General features: G+C 40.3%; 1 protein-coding gene across 1 annotated transcript in view; it reads right to left on the bottom strand.

Annotated features, from left to right (window-relative positions):
- Positions 1-27,830, bottom strand: part of LOC309961760 (putative cation-transporting ATPase 13A5) — a gene marked incomplete at its 5' end in the record, with an annotated part of 107,660 nt that overhangs the window by 1,281 nt on the left and 78,549 nt on the right. The window contains 8 exon segments of the mRNA XM_082839260.1: positions 489-569; positions 2,905-2,993; positions 6,816-7,018; positions 9,774-9,915; positions 9,918-9,947; positions 21,087-21,159; positions 23,172-23,221; positions 23,224-23,258. Of these exon segments, the coding sequence (XP_082695386.1) occupies positions 489-569; positions 2,905-2,993; positions 6,816-7,018; positions 9,774-9,915; positions 9,918-9,947; positions 21,087-21,159; positions 23,172-23,221; positions 23,224-23,258 (703 nt within the window).

The raw sequence follows: 27,830 nt of genomic DNA, 5'->3' as shown, positions 1-27,830 counted from the left end.
AAAATAGTACCTGAGCCTTTCATTGAGTAGGTAAAGTCATTTAGTGACACTGAGTAGAAGAGAAATGCTATAGGAGAAGACCTTCAAAGGGTAAGAATTGACTAGAATGAGCAATGGCTTCGCTTCTCTCTTAATGAAGGAAGCCTTCCTGAAGACAGTTCTTCACTCTAAAAGGTCTCATTGAATTTTAGAGCTAGAAGGTCACCTGGTCTAGTCTCTACCAGATTATTAAAAATACTAGGAAAGTACAATACAATACCTTCATGTGAGACAAAATTAGTTAATTTGATGTTTTGCTTTCTACACTACAGATACTGAGAGCATTTCTATGCAGCCTTCAAAGAATTTCTCATTTCCCCAAAGAGAACATGTGCAGTATCACTTTGGGGGATTAAAGTGATTGCTCTAAAAACTGAGCATCTGTTGAGAGTCAGTCCTTTATTTATCTCCCCAGAAACATAATAAGAGCTATACAGAGATTTCTTTACCTCTACAAAGAAGGCGACACAGAATTGGGTGAGGGCTGCCACCAAAATTGAAATCCTCCATGATGTGATGGTTAGGATGACCTGTTGAAAAAGAAATGCTACCTTTATACCTTGCATACCTTACACTTCAAAAGAACACCTATTATCTAATTTAATTTATGTATTTGTAACAACTCTTTGGGCTTGGAGGGTTGGCAGTACTCTCTCCACTTTACAGATGAGAAGGTCAGTACCTTGCCCAAGGAATCAACGCCAATAAATAAATGGCACAGCCAGTATTGAAATCAGATCTGACTGCCTCTTGCCCTGTGTTCCCTCCACTGTCTGACAATAGACACGGAGTAAACGTGCCCTGGGTCGCAGACATGAGACTGGACACTTTGGAGCCTGTGTGTCTCTCTTCATTTTTATCTTCTCAGATAGAGGGAAGATTAAATCGTTCATCTAATCATATTATTACTTCTAATTCTCCCAAAGCAAAAGCTACCTGGAGTTCATTCTTTCAGTAAAATTGACATATGAGTTAAAGAAACAAAAGGGGGACAGAAGTTCACGTTTATTTTGATAGGAACTAGGTGAAAAAATTTTGAATAATGTTCCCAGCCCTAAATCTAATGGCTTGATGAAAGTTGAACCTGCCCAACCCACCTCCTTTTAAGGATTAGAGGATACACCTTGACCACCAGATACACTTATTTAATAGGTGTGAGAGCTACAACTTTCCATGGACACTTATTTAATAGGTGTGAGAGCTACAACTTTCCATGGCTGCTTCCATAGCAAAAGAATAGTTATGCAGCTCCTTTTCAGACCCTAAAGGGTATAGAATACGTAGGATGACTGTGAAGAGGGTGGGCTGTGTTTAGGACTGAAGCCACAGACCTTCCGCAGTGTCTAAATGCTCACCTTTGATTCTCATCCCTATTCTGATAGGGGTTATTTCAAAGTAACACTATGTTATTTTTTCCCCTAAGTGGAGACAGCTTTTTTTAGGGTTGTGAAATAGGCTCCCTGGGTAAAAGGGTGGTCTGGAGAAGGCTGTAAGATTCGACAGTGGGTCAGATGGTAGTGGATAGACTGGCCCTTTCCCTCCTATTGCCACCACCCTGATCTGGGAGGTCTCTTTTCCATCTGTTAGCCTGGAAGGCACTGGCCACACTGCTTTGGAATTTGCTTCTGTGATGCTCTGCGCTCCTAGCTTCTGAGCTACTTGAGAGTGGTGACTACATCTTACTCTTTGTAACCCCAGTGCCAAACCCACCCTGGAGCTTGATGTTTTGTAAATGACTGAATGGTCTGGGTTTTCATTTCCTAACTGCTTCTCTCTCCACAGCCTCTCTGCTCTCACATACAGCCTTCCTGCTGTCATCTAACGAATCTGTCTTAGGTGCCCCGCTGAAAAACCTGCCCCGGTATCTTCAAGGACTCCCATTGTTCTCAGCATAGAGTCAAAACATCACTGTCCGCCTACCTCCATCCGTGCCTATTCCGCAGCATGCTGCCTCAGTCTTAGCTAATTTTCCAGGTGTTCTGTGAAACAAGGCTTGCTTTTGATTTTTCTCTCTGCCACCCTACACTCTTTTGCATTTCCAAGGCAAAAGAGAATCATTCAACCCTCTCTGTTTGTGCTTAGGCTGTTGTCCTGCCTAGGACTATACCCGCCTCCTACTTAGCAAAATCTAGCCTATCCTCTGGACACAGATCAAGTTTCATCTCCTGCATGAAATCTCCTACAGCAGGAGGATCCTGCCCCAGGGAGAGCTCCTCCTTCCTATGTCCTTCCCACTTCTCTCTATTTTACACTCTCTTCAAGCATGGACGGCCTCAGGTGGCCATGCCATCGTTTCACTTGGGTATGGCTCATCTTTGAAACAAAACAAGAGGTAGAGGGCCAGAGTCAATCTTTCTCTTTATTTTATTCCTCTCACAATGCTGGGTCCAAAAATGGGCTCAATAACTTCTTAATAAATTTAATTTTAACCCAGTGCACCCTGGGTCCAGTGATGCCCACTGAACTGAAATTCCTTACAGTCACTGCCTTACAGACAGAACACGATTGTCCTGTAAGTCTATTTTTTCTCACTCTTCACAATTACATTATAAGGGATTTCTACTATATGATTTAAAAAATAAACTTGAAGGATTAATTATTGTATTAGTATAACATGGAAGAATAAAATATCCAAACCTGGTGTTCCAGGTATGAACAGAACAAATGAACCCAGCTGATGACCCTAATAACATGAAAACACTCAGAGGCTAGCGTGTGTGCGATGGAGACATGTTATTTGCTCTTCTAGTAAATGAGAATAGCCTCACAACATTCAGTGGCCAGAGAGGATATCGGAGTAAATGACTTGCAAATTACAGTGCAGATGTGGTCCCACTGCACATGAGAGTCACGGATGTCATGTGCCTCCGTCCCATGGTATATATCTTGAAAATCAGAAAACAGAATGGAAATTGTGAGGCCCAAGGCAGATACCAGCAGAAGTGAGAATATATCTGAAGAAACAGCAAACGGTATTTTTAGATGCTAAAGGAATGTTTCCTATAATTTGGCACACACGTTGCAGAATCAATTATCTCTGTTGGGCAAATACCAGATACATCTTCAGATGTTTTGATATATCCTCATATGTTTTAAAATATGTTCTAATGCTTGCAAGACAAAGGTGATATCTGAAAAATCTTTCCTTCAAAGGCTGAGCCTAGAAGCTGTTAATTAAATGTATTCTAGTAAACTCCATGAAGGAGTTACCTCAACTGAGGGGTCCTTGGGGCTGGGACACCCTGCAGTGACCAGCCCACGTAAATGGTCACCAGAGAGATCCTGATGCTTTATCACCTCAGGTCTAGTGTCGTTCATGAATAAATAAACAGTCATTCTTCTTGGTGACACCTCACTCTTCCTCATTGCCTAGAGAATAAAGTCCAAGGGTCTTGAATGATTGACGTTCAAGGCCTTCCACAATCTGGTTCCAATCAGCCTTTCTAAACTGATCTCTGGTTGCTCTTCCCTATGTGCCAGGAAAGTTAAACCACAAGCCTGCTGCTTCCACAGAGGCCCAACACTTCTGTGCCTTGGTTCATAAAATACCCTGCATAGATGATATTCTCCCAGTCTTGGCAAGTTCCGATTTTTCTTTTTCTGTTTTAAATTTATTTATTTATTTTTGGCTGCATTGGGTCTTCTTTGCTGCGCATAGGCTTTCTCTAGTTGCGGCGAGCGGGGGCTACTCTTCGTTGCGGTGCTCAGGATTCTCATTGCCGTGGCTTCTCTTGTTGCGGAGCACGGGCTCTAAGCACGCAGGCTTCAGTAGTTGTGGCTCGCGGGCTCTAGAGTGCAGGCTCAGTAGTTGGGGCGCACGGGCTTAGTTGCTCCACCGTATGTGGGATGTTCCCGGACCAGGGCTCGAACCCGTGTCCCCTGCATTGGCAGGCGGATTCTTAACCACTCCGCCACCAGGGAAACCCCCAATTTTTCTTAGAAAGCCCAGTTCCAACACCACTTTCTTTTAAAGACTCCCCAGTCTTCCCTTACCAAGTTTTATTTCATATGGTGTCTATCACTCTGCTTTACATGGTCTTCATTTATGTATCCACTAGGCTGTAACCACCTGAAAGGGACTTTTTATCTGCTTTTCTGGGACTCTAATTGAATGAGGAAGTGAGAAACTAGCATGCACATCTGCTGGCTTCTTTATCTCCAACCTGCCCACATTGCTTTACTTTGGGGCGCTCAACTTCTCAGTATGCACTGTGCCAACATCCCTGTTCTTATCCCCCAAACCCATCCACTCCTGTGTCCATCAGAATTTTCAGGTGCTTTGTAGACGGTGCCTTATAAATGCTCTTTGATGGGATGAACACCTTCAGGCCGAAACAATAGCATTTAATCAGTGTTGATATGATATAAATGAGTCTTACAATACTCAAAATTTATAAACAAACAAATTAGATTTTCTCTTATATTCTCTCTACCTCATTTATTCCAGTGTTGGTGGTCTATTGGCTCCCAACTCCATAGAGGTCTATACCAACCAGAAATCAGAGGCAACTGTCCTTCTACAGCAGACCCTACTTTTTGAAGCCACAAGGGCTCGGTTTTCCCGCTCACCACCTACACCCACCCTCATATTCATCCATGCCTCATTTTATATATACAACTAGAGGTAGAACCTCTTGGAAGAAGGCCCAGGCTTGCTTGAGAGGGGTGTGAGACAGAAGAAAAGAGGGAGCTGCATCTCCTAAAATAAAGCAATCTGAGCAGCTTGGTGATGAGAATACCCCCAGGAGATGGCTGTATGGATTTTTCACTTACTTCATTGTTTCCAAGTCCCAAGGACCCAGATGCTGGGAAGAATATGATGCCCAAGTGTCCATCCTGATGAAGGCCTGGTACTCACTGGAACTGGGCTGACTGCTGTGCGCATCACACTGTACTCAGACTAGTGATCTGAAAAGCAGGCCAGGCTAGGGCACAGCTGAGCAGTGTAGAAACAAAATGATATGGCTCTCTTCTTTAATTCAGCTTTGACTGGAAAACGTAATAAAGAACGGAAGTGAATGTTGCCCTCCTTGGTTAGTTGCTATTGATGAGGAAAGTTGAAAGAATGGGCTCTGTTTGCACAGGTGATTTGGGAAGACAAGCCCCCCATTTTTTATTTTAAAACATAATCTTGATTTACTGGAAATAGAAGGGTATTTTCTTTACATGATGTGGCTCACCTTGAACCAATATTCAAAATCATATTTACAACTGAAAACTACTAGAAGTATTTTTATAAGGGAGTAGGACTATCTGCTATTTCCACTATTGCTTGACATTGCCTTGGAAGTTCTGGACTGTACACCAAAACAGAAAATATAAATAAGCATTTTCACTACTGAAAAGGAGGAACATTATTAATTGCAGATAATAGTAATTATCTTTCTAGAACACTCAAAAATCAAGGATTTACAGCAAAGTTCAGAAAGGATTCGGAGTAGAAAAATAAATACAATAAACAACACTATACCTTTCACATGTATTTGTGATCACTGATTAGAAAATATCATGGGAAAAAGTCAATCACAATATAAACAAAAATACGAAAAGCATAGGATTAGTGTTTTTAATAAATGTGCAGGATCTATAATGGAGGAAACTACAAATATTTACTAAGAGACATAAAAGAAAGACATGACATGTTCTTAAGTGTGAATACTAAATTGTGTAAACAAATACATTTTTCTCCTAGTATTAAAATCCCAAAGGAGATTTTTTTAAAAGCCTGGCAATTTACTCTATAGTTTATTTGGAAGAATGGAGAAGAAAGAAAAGTAAGAGATTTTTGAAAAATGAAGAGTAATGATGATATACCAATCTTATTACTTATTAAATCATTATAAAACTATAATCTCTAAAGTATAATAGTAGATTAAAGAATAGGCTGGCCTATCAATGAAACATAAAAGACAGTCGAGAAATAACTTAATTATATATAAATTAATATATAACATAAATATAATACGAAAACATATAAATGATATATATCAGAAAACCATAAATATACATGTATATAGCTATGATAAAGGTGGAATTATATTCAGTTGAATAAATGACCGAAAGGAATGTTAAATAATAAAATCTGCTGGGAGAACTAATGACTAGTTGGATAAACTAGTTTGATCTCTACCTCAAACTATATGCCAAAATTAACATTAGATTTAAAAAGCATTAAAATAAATTAAAAAACTAAATGAGTGATGATCTATCTGGTTTTGTAATGAGAAAAAAGCTCTTTATGAATAAAGGTAGTGGAAAAAAATCACAAAGGAATAAACAACTCACAAATAAATAAGAAATATAACAGCCGCCAAAAAGAAAAAAAAATGGATATAAAATGTAGACCATTCAGAGAAGAAGAAAGACTAATAACATGAAAATACATTCATTGTCACTGATGATCAAAAAAATGCACAGAACGATTAAAGTGACTTGCCTAAAGTTATAAAACTACTAAGAGGTCAAATTGTATTTGAATTGGTTAGAAAGCCTTTTACAAAATATCTTGACATAAGTGTATGTGCTTAAAACAATTCTTGATGACTCAAATTAGGACAGGACTCGTGACCATTCAATATAGCACGTACTTACGTGCACATGAGCAGGTTTCTGCCCATGGGCTCTACTACCTGTGACAATTATGGTTCAGTACTCAATTTTAGAGTAATGCAATTGTTTCCTTCTCAGCCAATCACTTCACCAGTGAGTTGCAATTCTAGGGATGGTGGGAGAGTAGAAAAAAATGTTTGAAAAGAAAAATTAAACTTCATAGTTACAGTTTGTATAGATGGGTTTTCGAAATGGCTTTCCCTTAGAAAAGATAAATGTTGTTGTGATACAGTTGATGGTGGTGATGGGCCATAGTGTGGTACTCTCAAAACTTAAAACTGAACTGGGAATCAGAGTTGCATTTCCAGTCCAGTTTCTTTCCAAACTCACATTTGTTGAGAAATTACTCTGGTTGTCCAGAAAGCACTTACTAGAAAAGAATCACCAGCATTTATGGAACTTTTAATTCTATTTTTATCCAACTGGTACTGGTAGGAAAAAATTAGTTAATCACAGCCAGGAGACCTCACCTTGCAAGTTGTTCCAGCCAGTAACTACCAGGACATATTTTGTTCACCTCTTGCAACGACAAAGCATGAATAAAATGCAGAGGAAGTCAAGATTGTTCTTTGTCCAGAATTCCATCTGGAGCAAATTCTGTCTTGAAAGGGCTTGGATGACAATTTCCTATGGAATCCTTTTCAGTTCGGAACATATGAACTCTGTGTGTGTGTGTGTGTGTGTGTGTGTGTGTGTGTGTGTGTGTGTGTGTGGTGTGTTTGCTTTAGTGGACTAATGTAAGCCTCTTAACATAGGTCCTGAGTTTGAATGTGCCCACTCTAATCCACTCTCCTCACACAAGCAAAGCCTCTTCCTGAGGATCTGAACATTCTCCTGCTGATGAGTGTCTGTGTTTCTATTTTGCTAATAAATTAAGTTCAGACTTCTCAGGCAGGCCCAGAAGACCTTCACACTCTGGTGTCCAGGAACGATTTGAGACATCTTTTGCTAGACCTCCCATGCCCTTATATTCCAGTCATAGGGAAATATTCCCTGTTCCCCAATTTGTACACCTCTGGGTCCAGATATCCTATTTCTTCTAAGATCACTGTATCTGAAACATCTTTACATTCAGTCAAGCATAACTAGTGCTCCCCATTCTTCTCTCTAGTGCTGCATTTAGCTCGTTGTTTTGCAGTTATTCCTTCACATATTTTTATTTTCCACCCCTGGGACGAGAGTTCTTTGAATGTGGAATATTTCTTTTGGTTTTACTTTTGTTTGTTTTACTCGACTATATAACAAATCCTTAGCACCTAGCACAGTGATGCCACAGGATACTTGCTCAGAAAAATATTTTTTTAAGACATGGGCTTTCCCATTCTGGATTGATCCATTTGTAATATTCTTTTTTTTCAATAATCAAGCCCAAAAATAAACGTGTTTTCATCAGCTTTCTTGTTCAGCTTGAAACTTTTTACTACTATTATAACTGTTTATAGATAAAATTCATTTTTCAATTGTGAACTCAAATGCAAGACTTAAGTCATATTATCCTTGGCTCCCTAGGCTCCCAAAATGTGCTTTGCATACAGTAGATGTTCAGTTACTGTCTGTAGAATAAATTAATGAAACAATCAGCAGTCACAAAGCTTTCTTGCATAAAGAGGACAGAATTTAACACCAAAATGTATCCAATCCAGTATACTTACATGGCAGATAAAAAAGTTGAAGACTAGGGCTTCCCTGGTGGTGCAGTGGTTAAGAATCCACCTGCCAATGCAGGGGACACGGGTTCGAGCCCTGGTCCGGGAAGATCCCACATGCCACGGAGCAACTAAGCCCGTGTGCCCCAACTACTGAGCCTGTGCTCTAGAGCCCTCGAGCCACAACTACCGAGCCCATGAGCCACAACTACTAAAGCCCGCATGCCTATAGCCTATGCTCTGCAACAAGAGAAGCCACCCCAATGAGAAGTCTGCGCACTGCAACGAAGAGTAGCCCCCACTTACCGCAACTAGAGTAAGCCCTCACGCAGCAACGAAGACCCAACACAGCCAAAAATAAATAAATAAAATAAATAAATTTATATATAAAAAAAAGTTGAAGGCTAGAATGACATAGCTAGTTAATGACAGATATAGGACTACCCATCCATCACCCTTTTGGCTATACCATGTTTCCTAGATTCAATCAAAAGGTCACTTCTCTGAATACGTGCACTCCAATTTGGGGAAAAGTCTGGTTTTGAAACAAAAATCAATTCTATATTCTAAGTAATGCTTGAATTGCTGAATTGGGGGTCTAAATGATAGTCTTAGACATCGTTTTGTAGTTTTCAATCTGTCCTTCACTGATCCCTGGGGCTCTGATGCCCTCAGGATGACAGTGGAGCGAGGGGGAGTTTGTAAAAGCCCCACCTTAAAAAAAGCAGCTCTTCCTGCCTTTCCTTTTGGAAGTCAGGCAGGCTTTGTCAAAAAAATGTTTGAACATCTAAATTCACCTCATTTTACCCTTAATTTATAGTTAAGGAAATTAAAGCCCTGGGAGGTGAAGAGATTTGCCCTGAGTCTACTGTTCGATTCAGTCAGAACAATGATACCATCAATGAACATTTTAACACTCATTTGAAAAACTGAAACTAATTTAAGCAAATCTCTTGTATATCAGTGGCTGGTTAACTATAGCCCATTGGCCAAATCCGATTCACCACCTGGTTTTGTCAATAAAGTTTTATTGGAACACAGTCACACTAACTTGTTTACATGTTGTCTCTGACTGCTTTTTCACTACAACAGCAGAGTTGAGTCGTTCCAACAGAGACCACAGAGCCCACAAGGCCCGAAATCTTTACTACCTGGCCATCTACAAGAAATGTTTGCTGACCCCTGGTCTATATGATGTCCAAACCACCAGCAAATGAATACATTCACTCAGTTAACCAGCCATTACATCTATGCATCAACAGCCAATGGGAAGATCTTTCCCCACCCACTCCACATGGCTCACTCCAGCACTCCACCCATTGACTGTTCTGTGTTCTATCCCATCACTGGCTTTTTGCAGTCTGGAAACAACTTTGGTTAATTAAAAGTTTAGAATACATATTCAAACCAAGTTGAACAGCGTCATTGGGTGTTCATTGTACCACCTTCAGAAAGGAAAGCTAAGAAACCAAACTTGACCTGTGTCTGTAGACCTCACAATACCAGGGCTGCTGCTTCACACAGAGAAATGCATAGACCTGCACAATGCAGGTGAAGCAGGTGTTTAAAAAGACTGACAATCGCAAAGGGGGAGAAAGGAGCTGTCCTGCTGGTTGGTATGAGCCAGTTTTGGGTAGGCATGAGTCGAGCTCACTGAAAAGACAAATGCATTTTTCAATGTTACAATTTCATTATTGAGAATAAAAGATTGAGATGCATGTTACCCTGAGTCTTGTGTTAGGGTTCAGACTCAGCAAACATGAACTGAGGGTTTACATCTAGGTAAGCTCACTGCCTAGCTGCACGTCCAATGCTACCAGCCTTTGCCTCTTCCATGCTTTGGTTTCATCTTCTGAAATGAAAATTAATAGGTTCAAAAGTTCTATAATTAATACATGTACCATATTGCATAGTGCAAATATTTTCTCCACAACCAGACTGGCTAGGAATGGTATGTAAAAGAGAAAGATGACTTTCCACATGGATAACAGTACTGTTATCTCTCAGTGATGATGGAAAAGTGGAGAGTTAAGATGAAGAGAGTAAGGAGGCATCTAACTGGACTAATCTTTGTATGCTGGGAAATTTTTAAAAAAACACTCACTCTATTATTCACTTAGCCAACATTCTCTGAGCACTTCAGTGTACCAGGATAGATGCTAGAAGTATGTTCTGCTCCCTCCTGGACAAGTGTGTAATTGGAAGACTGCTAGAGCACATTAGAATTAGTTAAGAAGAAGAACTTAAAGAAATCTTCCCTCTAGATGGGGATGTTAAAATATATTTTGGTCCTAGGATTTATTTTTTAACATTTAAGGGATTGGCAACGGGCAGGGATTAAACAGAACCACAAAAAAAAAAAAAAAAAAAAAAGAAAAAGATGATTACATCCATCTCAGAAGCCTTATATGCTAACAAACTGATGAAAATGGAATGTACTTTACTTCTCAGGGCAGAGCAGGAAAGAAGCATGGAGAGGTCGGGATGTTTCAGTTCTTTACATCTGTTACTTCTCCCCTTTTCATAGCTTATGACTGGTTTCTTTGATATAAGAAAGTGAGGTATGTATCCTTAGGTCTGTGTTCATGCATGTAAAGGCAGGGCGGTGGGGATTGAGTGTCCAGTTTTAGATAATAGAACTCTAAAACAGGTCTTTAGTTTGCTCAATGCGTGTTCTGGGGTTATCACAAACACTCTTTGGTTCTTCATTTTCTCATGCATAGAACGAATGTGTTGGAATGTCTAAATGGTCTCCAAAGGCTCTTCCAACTCATTTATCCTAAATCTCTCTGACTGTCTAAAGCTTTTACCTTTATCAATTTAATCAGTGTTTCCCAGGAGGGTGCTGGGCTAGCGGCTGTGAATTACGCAGAGTTGAGAAGGACATCTCCTCTGCTTTTAAAGAGCTTGAAGTCCAGTGGAAAACACAGATGGGGTGTGTAATAAAGAATGTGGCTAGCCTTTGTCTCAGTGGACCCTTGGAGTGAAAAGTTTGACTGGCCTTTGTCCCCACTTCTTGGGATATATCCTCTAAACCCTTGGAATTTCCTGATTGATAGGAGTATCCCTTCTGTTCATAGTGGGCCTAAAGAGAGTTTGTGCTAATGAGATGACCCAGGATGGGAGCTGGCCATGCCAAAAATACCAACTGTATGATTAGAGAGCTGGGGCCTTCAGAGAAGAAGAGAGCTGGAGATTGAGCTCAACCTCATGGCCAATGATTCAATCAATCATGTTTCTGTGATGAAACCTCAATAAAAACTCCAGACACCAAAGCTCAGGTGAGCTTCCCTGTTTGGCAATACTCTGCATATGGTCACACATCCACGTGCCAGGAGAGTAAGGCAGACTGACTCCCTAGGGAGAGGACAATGGAAAAGTCATGTTTGAGATCCTCCCAGACCTTGCCCTTATATCTCTCCCTTTGATTGGTTCTGATTTATATCTTTTTGTTATAATAAAACTGTAATCAGATGGATAGCACTTTCCTGAGTTCTGTGAGTTGTTGCTGCAAATGATTGAACCTGAGGGACTAGTGAGAATGCCCACATTTATAACCAGCACATCAGAAGTGTAAGTGGCATTGGGACCCCCAAACTTACAGCTGGTGCCTAAAGTGAAGGCAGTCTTGTGAAGGCTGTCCCTTAACCTGTGAGGTTTGGCCCAGGTCCAGGCAGTTGGTGTCAGAAGTCATTGCATGGGCACACAGAGAAGAGGTACACAATGTGGACTGTGGTCAAGACTGGGGGAGGGGTGCAAGGAGACCGCTCTGCAGCCATAGAAAGCAGAGGCTGCAGTGCTTGGAGTTCTCTCTGCAGTCCAGTATCCAAGGTAGAATGTGGCCACAGAGTTCATAGAGAGGCTGTGGGTAGTGGAAAGACGTGTAATTGCACCTCTGGGCATCTGGCTTCTACCTCTTTGGTCTTCTCTTTCTCAGATGTTCATTGTAGTTTCTGCCTTTTCTTTTACACAGGGACTGTGGAAGATTGAATTATTGGCCTCATTGTGGCAAAGTGTACTTTATCTCCCCTTAATTATGGTGTTTACTGTGTAATTTTCTCTGGCCAGAGAGATGTTAGCAGCTTTGAGGCATGCTTGCATGGCTGGCCTTGCTCTCTGGCTCTGCTGTCTTTGATCTGTACTCATAGCATGCTCAGGTTTGTCCATTCAGTCCAGCCCCAGAAAGAAAAATGAGGAACAAACCTGAATTAAACCCAAAGCCTGGACGAAGACCAACTAATCTACATCCTAAGCAGAGTGGCTCAGGTAAGCCCACCTAGATCAACTGAAGGGTAGTCAACTTATAAAACCACGAGTGGCTATTGTAAGCCACTGAGTTTTGAGAGTGGTTTGTTATGCAGCATTACTATGGCAATTACTGTGGCAATTGATACAGGATCCTTACATAGAGATTATTCTCACTTTTTCCCTAATAGAGATGTTTAATACTTTCTGACAGGGAATCTGTATACTTGACTATAAATAAAAATAAAAATAATAACAACCATTTTAGAGTCCCTACTAGGTTCCAGAGGCTGTGCTAAGTGTTTTATAAACATTATCATTATTTCTTTAAGAAGCAATGCGAAATAGGTATTTTTCTTTACCAGTAAAGAAACTGATGTTCAGAGAACTAGAATCCCTTGCTTAAAGACCCATAGTTAGTGAGTGACATGGTGGTGATGTAAACTCAAGTCTGTCTGACCGTAAAGCCCCATGTTCTCTGCTCTACAGCAGATTGCAGTGGTTTGGAGCTCATGAATTGAAAAGAATAAAATGAGGAGCCCTGGAATACAAGCTCAGATAGCAGAACAGTTTATCAGCAACTAGAAGAACTTTTCTGAATTGTCTAGATTTCTTTAAAATGATGATATATATATATCACATTGCATGCAGAGGAATAAAAACTTGTGAAGTGTTATATTTTATTCAGAATTAATCATTACCTCCTCAGAGTTTCCTCAGCACATTACCCATATTGCTGCTATAGTTCAGAATGTCTGGCATTAAGTCTAATTGTTTACATATGTATTCAGCAGACTGTGTGCTCCCTAAGGGAAGAAATCCTGTCTCATTCCACTTTCTGTTCCTTACTGAACCTAGCACAGAGCCTGCTGTATGGGAGGACTTAGCAGCTTTTAAATTCTATTCTCAAAGTATAGTTTTTAACTGTTCGTCATCATTTGGATATTATGGAGGTATGTTTCTCCTAAATAGTTGGCTTACTTGTGTTATGGACATTTCAAGTCACATAAGTCAAATTTCAGGAGTCTTGTGAACTCATCTAAACTACGTGCAAAATTTTGATTGTGCCTCAGGAGATTTTTAAGGTGAGAAGATCTCTATCTTCCATCAGATCCTCCAAGGGGACCAAGAACCAGAAAGGGCTCATTGAAGCACTGATGGAACTTAAGAGAGGTATTTCTATAACAGATACAATCCCTCCTACAGCCTTCTTCTCTGTACACTGTGCCTCCTCCAATATGCTGGCGCAATTGGCCCAAATGGAGCTGAATTACATGACTTCACTCATAGAAATGATTGGCCTCGACTGGGCACCTTACCCAAGAGAAGCTTATAAATTTTCTTTCCAAACGATTTGCAAATGACACTGAGAGGTTGAGCTAATTGGCTGTAGTAGGACACGCAGAAAGGTTATGGAAACTCAACAGTAGTCACCATTTGGGGTCATTTGCAAAGTGAATGAGTAGAAGTCAGATGAAAACAGGAAGGATAGAAAGAAGAAGAAAGACAGAAGATGGTCTCTTGGAAATAAAGAAAGAGGACTCTAGTCCTCCTCAAGCCTTGATGCTTTCAACTTTCTGTTCTCAGAATTTTTTTGAGAATGAGATTCTTAAACATGTCCCTTCCTCAATTTTCTTCATCTAATTTGAGTGGGTCTTACTGAAAAGAACAGGGGTGCAGTTACAACAAGTTCCTTTCAAAATGGCTTCTAAACTTATGAAGGTCAAATTGGACTTCAAGACATGCATTTTCTTAATTGACTTTTCTGACTTCATCTTGCTTTTGTCCTAGATTTTTCCTTTCATATATTATATCTTGTCTTCTTAGTGGCCTTTGTATGTTGCATTAAAATCTTGTGGATATGCAAATCAAACAATGTGATAATCCATATTAACAAATTGAGGGAGAAAAACCATATGATCATCTCAATCGATGCAGAAAAAGCTTTTGACAAAATTCAATACCAATTTACGATAAAAAACCCTCCAGAAAGTAGGCATAGAGGGAACTTACCTCAACATAATAAAGGCCATATATGACAAAACAACAGCCAACATTGTTCTCAATGGTGAAAAACTGAAACCATTTCCACTAAGATCAGGAGCAAAACAAGGCTGTCCACTCTCACCACTATTATTCAACATAGTTTTGGAAGTTTTAGCCACGGCAATCAGAGAAGAAAAATATATATAAAAGGAATCCAAATCGGAAAAGAAGAAGTAAGCTGTCACTGTTGCAGATGACATGATACTATACATAGAGAATCCAAAAGATGCTACCAGAAAACTACTAGAGTTAATCAATGAATCTGGTAAAGTAGTAGGATACAAAATTAATGCACAAAAATCTCTTGCATTCCTATACACTAATGATGAAAAATATGAAAGAGAAATTAAGGAAACTCTCCCATTTACCACTGCAACAAAAAGAATAAAATACCTAAGAATAAACCTACCTAAGGAGACAAAAGACCTATATGCAGAAAATTATAAGACACTGATGAAAGAAATTAAAGATGATACAAACAGATAGAGAGATATACCCTGTTCTTGGATTGGAAGAATCAACATTGTGAAAATGACTCTACTACCCAAAGCAATCTACAGATTCAGTGCAATCCCTATCAAACTACCAATGGCATATTTCACAGAACTAGAACAAAAAACTTCACAATTTGTATGGAAACACAAAAGACTACGAATAGACAAAGCAACCTTGAGAAAGAAAAATGGAGCTGGAGGAATCAGGTTCCCTGACTTCAGACTATACTACAAAGCTACAGTAATCAAGACAGTATGGTACTGGCACAAAAACACAAATATAGATCAATGGAACAGGATAGAAAGCCCAGAGATAAACCCACACACATATGGTCAACTTATTTTTGATAAAGGAGACAAGAATATACAATGGAGAAAAGAGAGCCTCTTCAGTAAGTGGTGCTGAGAAAACTGGACAGCTACATGTAAAAGAATGAAATTAGAACACTTCCTAACACTATATACAAGAATAAACTCAAAATGGATTAAAGACCTAAATGTAAGGTCAGACACTATCAAACTCTTAGAGGAAAACATAGGCAGAACACTCTATGACATAAATCACAGCAAGATCCTTATTGACCCACCTCCTAGAGAAATGGAAATAAAAACAAAAATAAACAAATGGGGCCTAGTGAAACTTAAAAGCTTTTGCACAGCAAAGGAAACCATAAACAAGACCGAAAGACAACCCTCAGAATGGGAGAAAATATTTGCAAATTAAACAACTGACAAAGGATTAACCTACAAAATTTACAAGCAGCTCATGCAGCTCAATATCAAAAAAACAAACAGCCCAATCCAAAAATGGGCAGAAGACCTAAATACACATTTCTCCAAAGAAGATATACAGATTGCCAACAAACACATGAAAGAATGCTCAACATCACTAATCATTAGAGAAATGCAAATCAAAAGTACAATGAGGTGTCATGTCACACCAGTCAGAATGGCCATCTACAAACAATAAATGCTAGAGAGGGTGTGGAGAAAAGGGAACCCTAATGTACTGTTGGTGGGAATGTGAATTGATACAGCCACTATGGAGAACAGTATGGAGGTTCCTTCAAAAACTACAAATAGAACTACCATATGACCCAGCAATCCCACTACTGGACATATACCCTGAGAAAACCATAACCTAAAAAGAGTTGTGTACCACAATGTTCACTGCAGCTCTATTTACAATAGCCAGGACATGGAAGCAACCTAAGTGTCCATCGTCGGATGAATGGATAAAGAAGATGTGGCACATATATACAATGGAATATAACTCAGCCATAAAAAGAAATGAAATTGAGTTATTTGTAGTGAGGTGGATGGACCTAGAGTCTGTCATACTGAGTGAAGTAAGTCAGAAAGGGAAAAACAAATACCGTATGCTAACACATATGTATGGAATCTAAAAAAGAAAAAAAAAAGGTTCTGAAGAACCTAGGGGCAGGACAGGAATAAAGACTCAAACGTAGAGAATGGACTTGAGGACATGGGGAGGGGAAAGGGTAAGCTGGGACGAAGTGAGAGACTGGCATGGACTTATAAATACTACCAAATGTAAAATAGACAGCTAACAGGAAGCAGCTGCATAGCACAGGGAGATCAGCTCAGTGCTTTGTGACCACCTAGAGGGGTGGGATAGGGAGGGTGGGAGGGAGACACAGAGGAGATATGGGGATATATGTATATGTATGGCTGATTCACTTTGTTATAAAGCAGAAACTATCACACCACTGTAAAGCAATTATATTCCAAAAAAGATGTTAAAAAAATAAATAAAATAAAATAAAATCTTGTGGGAACAAGGCAAGGTGTGGATAGATAAGCAAGTAAATAAATAAATAATGTGATAGAATTGTCTTTTTTTAAACATTCTCTAAGAGAATGTACTAGGTAGATTTATTTCATTATGGTTTTTTAAATCAATTTTTTAAAAATTTTATGCAATTTTTAAAGGTTACACTGCATTTACAGTCATTACAAAATATTGGCTATATTCCCCATGCTGTACAATATACCCTTGTAGTCTATCTTACACCCAATAGTTTGTACCCCAACCCCTTTAGTGCCCGTCCCCACCCTCCCCACTGGTAACCGCTAGTTTGTTCTCTCTATCTGAGTCTGCTTCTTTTTTGTTATGTTCACTAATTTGTTATATTTTTTAGATTCCACATATAAGTGACAGTATTTATCTTTCTCTGGCTTATTTCACTTAGCTTAATGTTATGGCATTTTCTTTGTCCCATACTAATTCAGGCTTAGGTTCAAAGTCCTAACTGGGGAACCTGGAAATATAGATGCCTTGGTGAGAGTGATTTTACATTGATCGTCCAATCGTCAATGACTCTTAATGTCTGCAGAAAAATGTCCACAGTTATCAGCCTGTCAGTCAAGATTCTGTGATCTGACCCAACCTACTTCGTCAGATTTTATCTCCTGCTGTTTGTTTCCACATACCCTACAGTGTGGTCAAATTGAAAAACTCACCCCCTATATTTATCAGCTCTCTCTTGCTCAGGCTGCTTCCTTCTACTTGAAATGCCCTTCTTTTTGTAAAAGATATTTGAAATCTTTTCACCCTTCCTATTTTGGTGCAAATGCTACTTCTTCCATGAAGCCATCCCAGTATCTCTCTTTTCTACATTGCCATCTCCTCCTTAACTGCAGATCATCAGAAACAATATCCCCTTTTTCCAAACTCCAAAAGCATCTGCTGTTTTCTGGTACTCACTATTTTTGACTTGTATTTCATCCATTCATGTATGTGAATCCTCCACTAAACTCTATACATCAGTGATCAGCCTTTTAATGCCCAGGTACTTAATGTGCGTAACACATAGTAGGAGATGAACACTTCTAAGAGGAGGTTGAATGGAGATTTTCCTCTTGTCTGGGGAATTTTGCTGAGCCTCATATTTGAGGACAGTGAGAGGTAAGTGCCAATTTAATGTAAAGAAAGATGACTACCATATCTCCATAGTACCTACCAAGAGGGATCCACACTGGTCCTTCAACTGTAAGCATGCCATCCCCCCTCCCCCAGTTACCTACGTACAGACTATATAAGAGTAAACCATGGAGATGATCAAGAGATTCTTTAACGGAAATTGTTAGAAGAAGCAAGAAGTGTGGTTTTCTTCCCAGCATCACAACACAAATGAAAGGAGGTCATAAAAACCACTCCAGGAGAGACCTGAAGTGGCAAGGGTGGAGAATGGCTCTCATTCCCCTTCCTGTAATATCAAAGGGAAGAGAGAAGGGGCAGCAGTGAGAACAAGCTACACATCTACTATCTGGTACGTCAAGTAGAAGGGATGGAAATTAGCCAGGCTAGAGCTATCTTGGAAGGAATCTGCCCAGTGGACTGTTCAGCTGAGGCTAGAGGGCCCAGCAGAAGAAAAAAGGCTTTGTGATATGTACCACTAGAAGGCAGATCCTGAAAGAAATCCTGAGGGGTCAGAGGAGAGAGCGCCACACATGTCTGGGCGTGGTCTAGTCTAGAGTGCTGGACTGGGAACCTCTTAAGAACTCAAGAACTCACAAGTGAGCCCCATGCAAAGTGCCTGAGTTTAGATGCTTACCCTGTTAGAGGGCACTTGACAGGAGAGAACTAGAGTACCCCCACTTAAGCAAAAAGTCCTGGGGTCCTGCCGCTTATATTTGCTGAAGCAGGGGTGAAAGTAGAAAACAAAGGAAAATAGAGACCATGGCCTTCTCTCCCACTGCCTGCTCCAAGCCATAGGTCAGGCTTCATCTGGGGAAGAAAACTTTGCATTGGATGAAAACATGAAATGTTAATTTATAATACCTGGACTTCTTATATCTAAAGATGATGTCATTTGAATACCTAGAATTGACCAGGAAATGATCTGCCTGTAGGATGACTGAACTTGCAGGGATGGGAAAGCAATAGTGTTTGAAGGCAGGTGGTAAAAACAAACAAAGATAGCAGTTTCCACCCTCTTTTTTCACCTTCACCATTTACTTAGACAGCTACACATTTGTTGAATAATAATTGATAAAGTGCTGTCATTCAAATAGAACACTATGCTTCTGATCTATCACCCTTCTGAGACTTTTCTCTCCCACTGGTAACAGTGGTCCTGCCCTGAGTCATCCAAACTCTCCCACAAAACTCGCTCTAAGATGAGAGGGTAAGTTTCACAGAATGACCAACTGGCATGAGAGTCAGCAGGCTATTGCCGTGGGAAAGCATAAAGTATACCCATTACCTTGGGAGTCAAATTCATAACCAGTATCATGGAATTAAGTGTGCAAAAGCTCAGAACAACTTGCTCAAGGTCATCTGGCAATTCTGCGGCAAGGCTACCACCCATGTTTTTGAATTTCCAATCAGTCTACTTGTACACAGGCTAAGTCTTTTCAAGGGCTCACCAAATTAGTCAGTCATCTCAAAAAAAAAAAAGACAAAAAGGATGGGTGTAGCACAATATCATTCATCTTATAATGAGGGCTTACAGGGTGTGATGCACTGTACTATACACTTTACATGTGGTATGTTATCTGATCCTCACAACCTTATAAGGACCTTTCATATGAGTCAATTATTTATTTAGTAAATAATTTCCCAAAGGTTGCAGAGATAGGGCGTGGTAGAGGATGGCCATGGCCTTCATTTTCACGCTACTGCCTGCTAGCGTAGCTCTTGGAACATCCTGGTATTCTTTTTTTCTTTTTAACATCATTGTCCATCTTCACAAGTAAATCATGCAAATTCCTTTAAAAAATAGCGAACATTCTAGAAGCAATATCAAGGATTCAAAATTATCCAGTCACGTGAATATTAATAACACATAGAAAATATTTTAGAGGGCTATAAATAGACATTTCAACCCTAAGAATCAAAATTGATATTACTTACATCCCTGACACTGGTAAATTTTGTCACTGGGTTAATATAATATATGACCTCAATATCACTTTCATGTTTCTAAGATGCTACATGGGGCTTCCCTGGTGGTGCAGTGGTTGAGAATCTGCCTGCCGATGCAGGGGACATGGGTTCGAGTCCTGGTCTGGGAAGATCCCACATGCGGCGGAGCAACTAGGCCCGTGAGCCACAGCTACCGAGCCTGCGCTCTAGAGCCAGTGAGCCGCAACTACTGAGCCTGCGCGTCTGGAGCCTGTGCTCCACAACAAGAGAGGCCACGATAGTGAGAGGCCCGCGCACTGCGATGAAGAGGGGCCCCCGTTTGCTGCAACTGGAGAAAGCCCTCACATAGAAACGAAGACCCAACACAGCCAAAAACAAATAAATAAATAAATAATAATTAAAAATGAATATCTGCTTATAAAAAAAAAAGATGCTACATGAAATTCTCAAGGTTGTTAATATCCTGCATTGCTGCATGTTTTATCTGGTTTTCTTCGTAACATTTCCTTTGTTGAACAAGGAAAAGGAGGTGAGTATATCATTCTTTTTCTTTGCTCTCTGTTGAGGCAGTCACCTTTCTCACTTACTAAGAGTTAGTATCAAGCTCTAAGTTCCTTGGTAGGAAATACTTTATCAGTGTCATCTCAAAGGAAGGAAATAAGCAATAGCTGCTGTGAGCCGCACCTTGCTTTTGAGAGAATTCCACTACAGTAAAGCGCTAGCATTTGTTCTCAAACGTCAAAGACCTAGAAAAAGTCTGGTTTCACGTCAATGTGAAGCATAGCTGAATAATGGAAAATGACCTTTGGGTTTCAAAGATTTCCCTTCCCAGATTTCTTGCACATTTTTCTTTGTACAAGACACAAACCTACAAAGAACTGAGAATGCATTGACTATTTTGTAAGGCTAAGACCTATTTTCTATCAGGACATATTAACGTCAAGTCTGAGGACTTCAAGCCTCAACTTACTGCCAACACCACTTTCAAAAAATTCACAGGTAATGAGGTCTTGGTATTTAAGATGTGTCATTGTCAGAACCTCTTATTTGTATGAATAGTTCTAGAATTTCATGGATAAATGCAACTAATATGGTTTACTTTGCTAAAGAGCTTACTTGTTAAACAGACCATCAAGGTAGTAGCAACATCTGGCATGAGATACTGGTAAATCCTGAAGAGCTGTAGTTGCTGAAAAGGAAAGAAAAGTAAACATAAGTGAGGCTTCTGCCATCATATTGTCTTTATCATTCCCAACACTGTTCTTGAAAGTAGTCAGGAAGCAGCTGTTACTTTTCTCCCCACTTTAGGAAGAAAGGAACTTACCTAACATCTTTAGCATCTCATTGGATAGAATAAAACCAAATCACTATTTTCCCAGTGTTTAACTTAATTCCATATTAGCAATGAGAGTCAGTCAGTTGGGAAACACCCTCCTTATTGGCCATAGTAATTCTTGCAGCTGTAGACTTAGCCTGGATAGTTGAACTCTCAACATAAGATATTAAAGCCTGAAAGTTCTTCTGGGACTTCATACTTAAAATTTGAAGTCAAGGCTTCAAATCATTCAACACGTTTTTCTCTCCATCCTCATCCATGGGTTGAGTTCACAACATCGTTCTCTTGGAGTCCACCTACTTTCACAAACTGAACAAGTTCCCCACCCCAAGAAAGCCCATTGCAGACTTCATTCTGGTATACCACCTGCCTTTCTAAGGTTTGTGTAGACACAGAACTCCTTTTCAGTTCACATTTATGAAACTGAAGTATTTAAACATGAAAGTCAGCTCGATACTCTCCAGGAACTTGCCTTGCAATACCTTTTGCTGCCAAGTCTGTTTCTCTGCTTCATAGCTATTGACTGAGCACTAAATCATAATCTGGTTCTATGCATATTACAGACCACATTGACGCAAATGAAAATATTTCTGGCCCCTTGGAGAGGGAACTCAAGGCCAAGATGTTTCCAGGTGAAGGTCCTTGGAGGGCACTCTTACTTAGGTCTAGACCATCAGAGTGAATGGTTTCAGAGTAGACTGGTTCCAACTCTATCCATGGAGACTTTGGAACTGAAATTCTGCTTTTGTAATTTTCAGAGAACGCAAATAGTTTCTCAGTGTTCCTCTCATCCTCCAATTTTTTCTCTGTCTTCTTACATTTCCTTCTCATATTCTTTTGCCCTCAGAATGGTAAAATTATATATAAGCAGGTTGAGATGGAACAGGGCTTTTCAAAGACAGCTTTACTTTTTATTCTGGGAGTAGTTTTCAGAGAACTATCCAGGGCTTTGGAAATCAGTCAGCCTGAGTTCCTGGAGGCAGATAAAGGCTCGGCCAAGGGCAAGATCTGATTTGTTTTTAGTCATAGAGGCAGAACTTGAATCCAGGTTTCCTGACTCCCAATCCATTTCTTGTTTCTACCCACCTAGTTGGCCCTTAGCCTCTGTGTATGCTTCTTGCAATCAATAGCCCACTGAGGCTGGAGTCCTGTGGTCCCTGCTTTCACCACTCAAATGTCTTAGGGAAGCAGTACAATAATTCCCTCCCCACAGAGTTCCCTGAGCCTGGTGGATCATTTTACTGTAGAGTAAGTTATGACTGAACCGATGCAGATTACTTTCAACCTATACATATTTCTTCCATATAGTTAATTAATTCTTAGATGATTATTTTTATCATTTCATTTCAAAAGTCTTTTCAAAACATTTTTACAGAATTGTTAATCCTTTACTAATGACGTGTAAGTTCTGGGCAAGTTCAGAACTAAAGCTCCGGTGTGGGAATTTTTCCAGATTTTGAGCCCTTCAAAGTCAAATTCAACAACTTTTCATTCTTTTTATCTCTTCTTAGTCTGCCAAAAATATTCCATAGTTGGAGACTGATGCATTTCCTGCTGAGTTATATTTAGGCTCCCCTGATGCTCTCTCCATACTCTAAGCGAAGAAATAGAGGCTGGAGGAGGTCAAGTGTCTCAGGTTATCTAGAGAAGAACAGCACTCCTAGAAACGGAGCCACATCTACTTATTTCTAGCTCTGTGTTTCATGGACAGCTATATCAAGTTCTCAAGTTTGTAGACATCTATTTTGAGAAATGTCATTTATTTATAAAACATTAAATCCTGTGTAAGAGCTGCACCACCTTCCCCAAATAAACAAGGGATATAAATGCAATTAGAACTAGGAAGAAATTATTTTGGTTCATACCCAGTAGAGCAGTGATGTACCCATAAAGTGGATTATGCCGTACATGATCTCACCCCAAAGGATGAGACGAGAGCAGCGAGGCTTTCTCTGTTTAAGAAAACATAAAAGTAACTGGTTATATATGACACATATCTCCCAGTCTCTTTTATATTTTAAAAGGAGCTCATTTTAATAGCCTGCTGATATACATTCACTTAATCACTGATTCATCTTCTCAATTATTCATTTAACCACTCATTCACTTACTCATTCTTTCCTTCAATCATTACCTCACCCACTGATTCATAAGTTCACATTTATTTAAGGCTTATAAGGTGCCAGCATTGTGCTCAGAGTCACGGAGGATATAAATGAATCAGGCACAGTCCTTATTTTCAACTAGCTTGCAATGAATTAAGAAGATTAACATGAACATTATAAACACAATACATTGTGACAAGGTGCAAAATGCCAAGTACTGGCTCGCCTGTGATTCATTCCATCCTAGCAACACTTGCTCCCCGTGTGTGTTTTAAAGTCCCTTAGAGACATAAAGCTAAGGGCCAGGTGCTCTCACATTATAGGGAGAGTAGATGTGGCACCAATATTTGAGATGAAATGGGTTTGTTGGCTTCAATACGCGAGGAAGAACACAGGGTAGTAATGTGAGCTGGTATGGGAACCCAAAGAGATAAAGACAATGGTAAAAATTGCAGCTTAGCAAGTAAATACTCCCTAGTCAATAATATTATAATAACTTTGTATGGTGACAGATGGTTACTAGACTTATCAAGGTGATCAATTCATAATGTACATAAATGTCAAATCACTATGTTGTACATCTGAAACTAACATAATATTGTATGTCAACTATACTTCAATAAAAAAGAAAAAAGCAAATATTACTGGATTCCCCTGGTGGTGCAGTGGTTAAGAATCCACCTACCAATGCAGGGAACACGGGTTCGATCCCTGGTCCAGGAAGATCTCACATTCTGTGGAGCAACTAAGCCCGTGCACCACAACTACTGAGCCCATGTGCCACAACTACTGAAGCCTGGGCGCCTGGAGCCTGTGCTCCGCAACAAGAGAAGCCACTGCAATGATAAGCCTACGCACCTCAACAAAGAGTAGCCCCCGCTCGTCGCAACTAGAGAAAGCCCACACGCAGCAATGAAGACCCAACACAGCCAATAAATAAATACATAAGAATAAAAAAGTAAATATTACCCTCTTTAAAAAATTCTGTTTGAACTGTTATTCCTTTAACTGGGTCTGGTTGGTGGTGGATTATGACAGGCCAAAGTAAGAGGAGTGGGGAACTTGGCAAACAAGCCCTCCTGCAGCCTCCTCTTGCCAAGCAAGGCAGAAGCAAATCCACATGGGAGGCAGCCCACATCCTCTTGGTTTCGGGTCCCCAGTGACATGGACATCGCTGTTCAAACATCGTCAACAGGTCAGGGACATGAGAAATAAAACCCAAAGAGCCAAACTAACAACCACATTGTCTTGGACAAGATGAGAAGGTTCTGGTGGGAGATGAGCCAGGATGCTTTGGGTGGATGTTTTCTACCAGGCTGCGAGGTACTGCCTTTTTGTTTTCAGCACAGAGGGTGGAGCAGAAGACCAGCTGAGAATGGCAAGCATGGGAAGCCTGGATCGTTTTCTGACATGCACTTTGTGATTTCATCCTTTTTTCTTACAGTTGTACATTTCCAGGAAAACTGACACCCGGATTTAAAAACACAAAAAAGTGCAAAAATCTAGAATGGTAAGGCATAAAGAATGTTTGAACCCCCTATGCGAGGCCTCCACACCTGGCACGGGCCTCCAAAATGACTGCTATTCCAAATGGTTGTGAATTTTAAGCGGCTCACTCATTTACTTAATGCATTCCACAAACGTTCATCAAATGCTCTGAGGTACCGTGGGTGGTAGGCACAGCAACAGAGAAATGAATAAGGCACAGTCCTTGTCCTAAAGGACTTGAACTATAACAAGTCAATCATGTTTCAAAGAATAAAAATGGAAACCTGCGGATCTGGACCCATGTACCTAAAACTGTACCTCACTGCTCCTCTAGAGGATGTTTTCTCAGGACTAGAACAGCAAGGGTAAAATCAGCCTAACCCTGAAGTCTTACTAAGCCATCTGCCGCTAGAGAAATTTAACATCCTGACTTGTTTTTTTTGTTTGTTTTTTTGGGGTACGTGGGCCTCTCACCGCTGTGGCCTCTCCCGTTGCGGAGCACAGGCTCCGGACGCGCAGGCCCAGCGGCCATGGCTCACGGGCCCAGCCGCTCCGCGGCACGTGGTATCCTCCCGGACCGGGGCACGAACCCACGTCCCCTGCATCGGCAGGCGGACTCTCAACCACTGCACCACCAGGGAAGCCCCCTGACTTGTATTTTAAAACAGTATATTGCCTCCAGAAATGCACTGGGCATGAGAAAGGGCATCCAAAGTTCAAGTGCCACTGTCTTTTGGATGAATCAAGTAGGCACTTGGTGCAACCGTCCTGGAGTTTGAACCCCCTGTGTAAGGCCTCCACACCTGGCACTCCAGCTTCCCCTCCACAGATCCCATCTGAGAAGCCTTCCAGCCCAGTTTGGCTATCAGGTCCCTGCACTCTCCAATGAAAACCCCATTTCTGAACATGGCTCTCCATTCCCCCACCTGGAATTCCCTCCCACCTCCTTCACATTTCCATACATCCTATCCATCCTTCAAATTGCTATCTTCCTTTGAAACCTTCCCTTTTGGCTTGAGTTATCATCCTGAACTACTGGAACAATGACTATATTATTGGGACGTTCATTTATTTAAAGCTAATTTATTGAGCACCTATTACTTATCAGGCAGAAGATTCTGTGTTATGCGATTACATCTGCATATATCTATACCCTTTACTGGAATGTGAGCCCTCCAGCTCAAGGCTCTGTCTCATTCTTAATCCACCACATTTTCAAGCACAATATTTTAAAAGACCTGCATGGGTTGTGTTGATGATGGGAAGCATGAAGTCTGGCAAGTGTCCCAAACACTCTGGATATGTAGTCACCATGACACAAACCAGGTTAAGGCAATAGAGATATTAAGGGTAAGGCTTGGAGAGACTCTCCAAAAGACACACCACTAAAACATAATGCCTGGCTCGCCAGGGATGAGAAAGAGGAAAGAGTTAAAAGCACTCTGATGTTCTGAGCCTCAAAGATGGGCTCTAAGGACCAAATGGTCCTCAGAAGCAGAAAACATGGGAGTTAGCAAGGGAAGCTGCTTTGAAGGTAGGGGAGGTGATGTTGTTTGAGGGCATGAAGGACACAGGTACAGGCATCCAGTACTCAGGGAGAGGGGTCAAGCTGTCTTGCTGCCACTCAGAGGCTAGCACATTTAGGTAATTCCCAACGGCCGCTGCACATTCAGATGCACCGAGGGACATGCTGAGATCTTCATGGTTGTCTTTTTTTGTATAAACCTCAACATTCTGTGATGTGCTCCAGACCATCGGCCGCGAAGGTGGCCTGAAGTTACCCCACAGTATTACAGGAAAAATCAGAGGGAAAAAATTTATGCACACAGTATAAAACCTGATGTAAGTCAGAAAGAAAAATTCCATATGATATCACTTATATGTGGAATCTAAAATACAACACAAATGAACTTATCTATGAAACAGAAGCAGATTCACAGACATAGATAACAGACTTGTGGTTACCAAGGGAGGGTGAGGTGGGGGGGAGGGATGGAGTGGGAGTTTGGGATTAGCAGATGCAAACTATTATATACAGGATGTATAAAGAAGATCTTACTGTATAGCACAGGGAACTATATTCAGTATCCTGTGATAAACGATAATGGAAAAGAATATTTAAAAAACGTAATTGTATGTATAACTGAGTCATTTTGCTGTACAGCAGAAATTAACACAACATTGCAAATCAACTATACTTCAATAAAAAAGGTATGTTAAATGAAAAAAAATCTGATGTTTTATTCTTAATTGTATGAATAGATTTCCTTTTTTTGTTTTAGCTGTGCCATGTGGCATGCGGAATCTTAGTTCCCCAACCAGGGATCGAACCTGTGCCCGTCTGCAGTGGAAGCACAGAGTCTTAACCACTGGACGACCAGGGAAGTCTCAAGGCCCAGTACTTGGAGTTTTCATAGAAACCAGGCCTTCTATTGTTTTATATCTTTATGTGCTACTTGGATGTTATATCATCCTTCTCCATTGTCAGCCTGAAGTTTGAGCCATAGCAGAAATCCATAAAAATGTCATTATTTGTTTTAATGTTAATTTAGAGCAAATGTACACACAAATACTGAGTGTCTAATATTGCAATCAAAACACTGGTTAAGAATAATAATTCATGAATCTCTACATATAGCTACTGGCCTGGATCACATCATAGGGTTTATGGTTGTTTGTTAGTTATTTAGCCAATAAAACCTTTATTTAATTGATAATAATTAGACCAAAAAAAATATGAGTAGAGACAAGATCAGAAATGAGAGTGCAGTGGATGTAAGGGAGCTATACTGGGAAAATAAAGTTTTTAATTCCTTCCCCTTCCCTAATTCAATTGCCAATCCATTGTAAAAGTCTCTGGTGCAATCACTTTGGGTATTCACTAATTTGTATTTTGGAGACATAACACTACTGGGAGAAGCTTTCTGGTGG

This window comes from Leucopleurus acutus, assembly GCF_964270905.1.
Source record: "Leucopleurus acutus genome assembly, chromosome: 5".
Lineage (NCBI taxonomy): Eukaryota > Metazoa > Chordata > Mammalia > Artiodactyla > Delphinidae > Leucopleurus > Leucopleurus acutus.
The sequence above is the reverse complement of the archived record's forward strand: the minus strand, read 5'-3'. Positions and strand labels throughout refer to the sequence as shown.